Raw genomic sequence first — 7,511 nt, 5'->3', positions numbered from 1 at the left:
CGCTGGGGGCGCGCAGCCGTCTCCCGCTCCTTCGCTGGAGCAAGGCAGACAAAAGACGCAGGCTCCAGGCTCCGGCAACCGGGATCAGCCAATCAACACTCCCCTTGCCTCTCTTTCCCCTCCTCCCTCCTCCCGTCTCCCTCCCGGCCCGGCTCGCGTGCTCCCGGCACCGACTCCTGGAGTGCAGCCAGCGCCCGGGCCGTACCATTCTGACTGAGGCTGGGGGAGAGAGAGGATGGCTGGTGGAGGAGCCGAGGCCTAGAGCGCGGTGGGGAGAGTTCAGAGTCGACATGGAGGACAGCTTTGTGAGCATTTTCTCAGGAACCTGAGAGAATCTTTAGTACACCGAGGCGGGATAGGCGGAAGGGGCAGTGGTGATCGCTGTCTCCCCTGCCCCGCGCAGTTAGATGGCGCCCCAGCGGGGAGGGGGCGTAGGGGCGGGGGAGGGTGTCCCCTCCGCGCCGTTAAAATGAAACTCTAGTGGCTGGATTAAAATGAAACTCTAGTGGCTGGCGTCAGGGCAGAGCGTGAGGAGAGCCGGCGTTAGCGGGGCTGCTCGCTCCCCGGCTGGACCGTCCAACCTAGCCGAGCTGACTGGACTCTCCGACGGGCCCCAGCTCCGAACCTGCAGCAGCTTGGGTTCCGAACCCGACCGGAACGGAGCCCGAGTCTCGGCCCCTGAGGGAATCGCTCTTTGCAGACCAGTGGGACCCCGAAACTTGAACGCAGTCCCAAAACCTCTTTTTATGCCTTCTTTTGTCACTCCTCCAGCTTTCTCCCAAAGCGTTCTTTTTTCCCCCCCGTTTTCACTTTTCCTCCCCCGAAGGAAACAAAAGTGGCTTCCGCGGAAAGATTTGGAGGCTGTGGAAGATTTTCTCTTTGGAGAGCGACAGTGAGGAAAGATTTCTGGAAAGCCGTTTTTTAACTCCTCCGCTCTCCGTCCCCAAGCCTCTCTGTACCCCTCGGAGGAGAAAAGCCCGTAGCTTGGAAGTTCGGGGGGCATTTTGCTGGGTGCTGTTGGAGAAGAGGGGGAGGACCTGTCCTCGTCCTGGTAGTTGGCTGGACTTGTACCGGCCGTTGGAAACCCCGAAGTACCTTTCCGAGTGGAACTTTTACAGATATTTATTTTTAGATTTTTAAATATCAGATAGGAAAAAAAGAGAAACATATATGCTTTCTATATATTTCCTGACGACCTGCCCCTGACAGCGCGATGTACAATACGGTGTGGAGTATGGATCGCGATGACGCAGACTGGAGGGAGGTGATGATGCCCTATTCGACAGAACTGATATTTTATATTGAAATGGATCCTCCAGGTACTTGGGAGAAAAAAAAAATATATGAATCTTGTGATGGGTCTGATTTGCGTCTAACAAGACCTTGGGGATGTTTTCAGGACAAGTATTCCAGGGTGTGCTAGGTTCGGGATGAGGGGCAGATTTGCAGCTCGAGCTGCAGTAAAACTGCTGGTTTACACGTTAAAGTTTGCAGGCTGGAGTGGGGGTGGGAGGAAAGGCCAGTTTTATTTTTACTACTTTGCGTTTGCATGTCTTCAGGTTTTTGTCGTACCCTCCACTCCCCCCCCCCCTCTCTTTTTTTCCGCTTTCAAAGACCCTGTTACCTGGAAGAGATGTTTTATATCCCGCTCTGGAAGTCAGTCAGTCCCTGTTGGAGAATTTTTAAAGCTTGTCATTTCACACATTTGTCTAATTTGGTTTGTTATTTTCACCTTGGTTAACTTCTGAAACTGAGTTGTCTATGTGATTATTCATTTTAAGGCTCCCCTTTTCTCTCACAGAAACCAAATGCCGGTTAGAGATTTTCAGGGATTGGGTGTTCTTATTCAGTCATGGCCTTGGTCTGAGATTTTTTTTTCTTCTCAGAATATCAATCATCTCTCAAAGAAATCTACCTGCAATGTTTTATTGCTCTTTAATTTGTGATGATTTAACGATTTATGGAGTAGGGTTTAATATAGCTTCGTTTCTTAGAGTAGGAAAGAAGAGAAACCTTCCTCTTTCCTGTGAATGTTGTATGTGCATGTATGTATGTGATGGTTGGGATACACAGAATGTAAAGTGTACGTATACTGTCTTTTTATTTTAGAGCTTTGTCTGAGGCCGATACAGACATTTTGTGTTTCTGGTGGGAAAGGAGAAGGAGAAATGGGAAAGTTTTGGGTTTATTTTCCCCCCTTAAAGTCTACCCCATTTTATGATATCAGCTGTCAGATTTTTGAACCATTTGCAGTTACAGACTGTGCTTTATGTAATGATTTTGAATAAGTAGAGGGCCTTTGTGACTCCGTTTTTGTTGTGGATTAATTTGCTGTATCTTTAAAAATGAAGCCCACAGAATAAATTGTGTGTCATTGGGGAACCTCGCTTATTATAAGACTATGTATTTTTGGAAAACCCTTTGAAAGGATTTAAGCCTGTGCAAGTAAAATGAACTATAACTGCCTTATGGGAGGTATGTAGAAATTGTTTCCTGTGTCCTTGTGAACAGTGAATTTCCTTTTTTTTTTATTAGTCATAGTATTAAATGATGCTATATTAACAACTAATACTAGTATTGAATAAACCTATTTCACTCTTAGTGATCACTTAATATTTTCCCCCTTATTTTGGAGCCCTCTTTATTTGCTTTTATAATTGTGCTGCAATCTACATGCAGCCTTTCAGTGTTTTGTAAAGTTTGTAAGATTTGCCACCCATCTATTGTGTGTGTTTCCCCCTTTGTTTCCCCCTAATGGTAAAGCATCACTTCTATTAGACACATTTGTCATCCATGTGAATAGAAATGTAGTATAATACTAGTGCCTCTTTTATAAAAAGTAAGGCTAATGATTCTAGATTTCCGTTATAAGAATTATATATTCAAACTGCCTTAGGATCATACTATATCCTATAGTATCTTCCCTTACAGACATACAAAGGGAAATGGTTGGGCGGGGAGGTGAGTAGGGAGGAAGGGAGGAAATGAAGAAGGCACTAATGGTTGAAAAATATTGGCCTAGTAGGAAAACATTGGCCAAGTTGAGTCAAGGTTTCCAAAAATAATTTTAAGGAAAGTTGGCTATTATAATTATGTAGAGATGTGGGTCTCATAAGGTTGCATAAAAATTGATCGAAGCTTTGTTTATTTTCCATGGAAATAAACTTGAGTTTAAAATGTTCATTCTCCATGAAGTCGTGCATACTGAGATTCTATTCAGAATATTGAAAATATGCATATGCTGTTCTCTATTACCCACTTTTTAGCCTTAATTTAGAATATGGTTCGTTCTTAATAGCTTTTTAAAAAGGAAGACCACTTTAATAATGCCTGTGGAGTGAATAGTTTCTAATGGAAATAATGTGAATGCTACCCTTTTGTATAATAAAATTTTCTTTCTTCCTTTTCTTTCTCTCTTCCTTTCTCCCTTCCTTCCTCCCATGAGAGAGAGATAGTTTCTTCTATAAGACAGAGACAGACAGTATCCCCAACAGGGTGTTCACACTGCTATTTATCCCTAGCCTCAGTCAGCCAGGCTCACCAGCCCGTGTGCTCATGCCCTGCGTGTACAGAGAGACCTTGGGATGTGAAGCCTGGACCTTCCCATGTGGCTTCAGCATCTCAGAGTGCTCCCTTACTGCTGTACCACAACAGCAGGCCCAATTAAGTTTTTGAAACATTTAAAACTAGGAGTAGGGACTGGAGGATGGTGCAACAATAAAAGGTAACACTCTGTCAGGGTGACCCACATTAGAGACTCTCCTGAGTATGCCGGGCACATGTGTGCCCATCATCTGGGGATGGTTGAGGCCGGAGGTGGATTGTGGGGTCGGGACCCTGTTGGGGGTACTGTCTTTCCAGCTGTCTGGCTCTCACTCTCTCTTTGTGTGTCTCTCTTGCTCATGGAAGAAATAAATGAACAAACTAAAAACAAAAAAAACAAAAAACCCAACAACAAAAACATAAATCATTAGTGAAGTGGGTGCAGCATAGTTTTTATCACTCTTTTTCCTAACTCCCACTCCAGATCAGGCTCTTATTTCCTGCCTGGATGGGTGTGATAGCAAACTGTTATCCCCTATTTCTACTCGGTCCAACTGAAAATAATGTTAAAATATCAGCTGATGAACTACCTTACAATGATAAATCTAATGATTTAAAAAACTTTCCAATGACTTCTCTTTGCCTACTAAAAAAATCCCCACATTGTTTACCCAGTCCCTGTATTTTTTATTTCCAACCTAGTTTTCCAGTTCATTCTCCTTCTAGTGTCCAAATAGCTTCCATAATTTAAGAAATTATTTATTTATCATCATCATTATTATTATTTATCATTATCTTAATATCATATTTATCATTATTATTATTATTAAATAATAATTTTTCATTATTATTATTATTTTAAAATTTGCTACAGGGCATGTGCACTCACCAGAGAGAGACAGAGAGAGTTTTTTAGAAAAAGTGAGAGAGCAAGCTGCCAGGTTTAACAGAACTTGAACTATGGTTGGCCATGTGGAAATCCAGCGTCTTAACCACCACGCTACCTGCTAGCCCAGCTTTCCATAAATTTTATGGAAGACTTATATGCTCTTCCTTGAATATATGCTTTTTCCCCTACTCCTAGGATACTTTTCACCCTCAGTGATCGATCATTCATTGTAATCATATATATGTTTAGAATCCAGGTCAGATGCCTTCTTTTCCCGGGTTATATGTTCCCTAATCCCTTCTAGTAGAAGTCATGTCCTCTTCCTTTCCCCTCTCTGTTTTCTAGGGCTTTTCAGATGGAATTTCTTTCACTTTGGCTAGAGTAGATACAACATTTATTTGTATATATACTTCTCCCTGTGTACTTGTCTTTCTACCTGGTTATGAGTTTCCTAGCCTGCTCAGGATCTTGCAAGTAATAGACAATTTAATCAATATGTGTTGAATTAATAAATAACTAAGACGCACTCTTTATAGCCCTTAGGTGCTTTTCTAGCCTTTAGGTGCTTAGCACCTAAGGTTCTTGGTCACCTCATAACTTGGCTATTACGATAGTGTAGGGTTAAATAACTTCTGAATTAGACATTTGTTGACTTAGGACTTTTAACTGTAATACTGCCAATATTTTTATATATTTTTCTTTTTAATTTTAGACTGAACCACAAATGCAAAGTTTTTTAAAAAGAATTATTTAACTTTATTTGTTTATTTAAAAATTATTTTATTGAACTTTATTTACTTATTTATTTTTAATTTGACCAGAGAGTGGCAGAGTGAGAAAGAAAGAGAGGGAAAGTGAGGAAGCAAGCCAGGCCGCCAAGTCTGGGACTCGAACCATGGTCAGCCATGTAGGAGTCCAGTGCCCTTAATCACCATGCCACCTGCCAGCCCCTAACTTTATTTATTTTAATTTGACCAGAGAGGAAGAGAGCAGGAGAGAGTGAGAGAGAAAGAGAAAGGAGAAATGAGAAAACGAGCTTCCAGGTCCGAGACTTGAACTGCAGTCAGTCATGTGACTTTATTTATTTTAATTTGACCAGAGAGGAAGAGAGCAGGAGAGAGTGAGAGAGAAAGAGAAAGGAGAAATGAGAAAACGAGCTTCCAGGTCCGAGACTTGAACTGCAGTCAGTCATGTGAGTCCAGCTCCTGGAACCACCATGCCACCTGCTGCCCCCAATGCAAAGTTATTATCCATTATTGCTTTTATTGGCTTCAAAAACTGTTTTTCAAAGATGTTTTCCTCTAGCCTGTCTGTTTAGTAACTATCATTACCATGCATAGATTTCTGGGTCTACTCTTAGTGACAATGTAAGAATTAATCCAAATGGGCGTTTATGTTTATGTATTTCTGACAGCAGTAGAAATACTGAAGTGTTTAGATGAAACATAAAACTTTTCATTTTAATAATGTTAAGATCATGGTATAGAGAATTGCTTATAAACATCTTGGTTAATCCTGCTGTGAATTTGGGAATTGGGATTATTTCATAGCAGAGCAATTGCTGGTTAGGGCTTTCAAAGAGCCCTACATTAGTTATAAGAGTTATTGGAAGATTATCCATACACAACTCATTGTGAACTCCTGCTCATAGGTAGTAGTTTAGTTTAGCTTAGTACTTTAGTTTTGACCTTGTTATTATTTTTTATTAGGAAAATAATATAAAGGATTTCTTTTTAAAGTATATGGACACAGCTTTTTTTTTTTTTAAAGAATTATTGGGACCAGCAGTTGGCATAATGGCTATGTCGCTGGACTCTCATATAGTCGACTGTGGTTCAAGTCCTGGACCCAGTGGCTTAAACTCACGCTAGACGCATGTGGGTGCGTGCCCAAGATTCTGAGAGGAGAATGGAGGAGAAAGGATTGCGGCGTGGCCCTCCCCCCCCCCCCAGGGATGATTTCTCACTTTTTGTCTTTCTGTCTCTCTCTCTCTGTCTGGCAAGCGCACGTGCCCTATAGCAAAAACCTCTTAAAAAAAAGAATTATTTAACTTTATTTATTTAATATTTATTTATTATTTAATTCCATTTGTTATTATTATTGTTAATTTGACCAGAGAGAGAAAGGGAAAGTGAGAAAGGAAGCCGCCAGGTCCAAGGACTCAAACTGTTTTCGGCTGTGTGGGAGTCCAACACCTTTAACCACCATGCCACCTGCCGGCCCAACTTTATTTATTGTTCATTTTAATTTTTTGACCAGAGAGGGGCAGAGCGAGAGAGCGAGAAAGAAAGAGAGAGAAAGTGAGAAAGCAAGCCACTGGGTCCAGGACTCAATCCGCAGTTGGACATGTGGGAATCCAGTGTCCTTAACTATCATGCCACCTCCTGGTCCCTGGATACAGCTCTTTTTGAAATTATTTATGGACTTTTTTTTTTTCCTCATCAAGACGAACTTCTGAAATTATCTTTAGAACAGTCCCATCACTTCAGTAGATAATTAGAAAATTAAGTTTTGGGCCTATCCTGAAGCCTAGTGATTATGGAAGCTGGATCCCACATATCTAATTGCAGTTCAAATCCTTGCCTTGGCAGCTTAAAAAACACGCCAGATGTGTGTATATGCTGCCCCAAATCCTGGCAGGGTGGAGCCGTGGAGAAGGGATTACAACATGACCATGGGCTAGTGGGAAGTGCTTTCTCTTCCTCGCTCACTGTCTCTGTCAGTCTCTGGTGAGTCCACATGCCTTCTGGCAATTAAAGAAAATAAAGTTTTAATTATTTGGTAAAATATAAATGTAGGGAGGTCTAGAAAAGTAGTTCTCATTTGTTTTTGGTCTTAGCTCCCCTTTTTAACTCTTAAAAATGATCGAGGACTCCCAAAAATTGTCTGTTTAAATGGGTTATATCTACTGATACTGTTAGCATAAAACAGATATTTAAAAAATATTTATTTAAAAAGTAAAGCATTACGGGGCCACCAGGTGGCATGGTAGTTAGAGGTGCTGGACTCCCACATGGCAGACTGTGATTTGAGTTCTTCACAGTTTGAGTCCCAGACCTGGCAGCTTTGCTTTCTCTCT

The 7,511-nt window shown here is 41.6% G+C and overlaps 1 protein-coding gene across 2 annotated transcripts in view; it reads left to right on the top strand.

Annotated features, from left to right (window-relative positions):
* Positions 1-72: 72 nt before the first annotated feature.
* PIK3R3 (phosphoinositide-3-kinase regulatory subunit 3) overlaps positions 73-7,511 on the top strand; it is a 97,881-nt gene continuing 90,442 nt past the window's right edge. Inside the window, exons 1-2 of one of the 2 annotated variants that reach the window (XM_014582441.2) lie at positions 73-305; positions 1,210-1,319. In XM_014582441.2, the coding sequence (XP_014437927.1) occupies positions 1,214-1,319 (106 nt within the window). In that variant the 5' untranslated portion in view covers positions 73-305; positions 1,210-1,213. Of the gene's footprint in view, positions 306-495; positions 1,320-7,511 lie in introns of those variants that run through there. The other variant, XM_006164225.2, reaches the window with a different exon arrangement.

The sequence above is a fragment of the Tupaia chinensis genome, unplaced genomic scaffold (genome assembly GCF_000334495.1).
Source record: "Tupaia chinensis unplaced genomic scaffold, TupChi_1.0 Scaffold143599_1, whole genome shotgun sequence".
NCBI lineage: Eukaryota > Metazoa > Chordata > Mammalia > Scandentia > Tupaiidae > Tupaia > Tupaia belangeri.
Note: the sequence above shows the minus strand (reverse complement) of the source record. Positions and strands in the feature narration are given on the sequence as shown.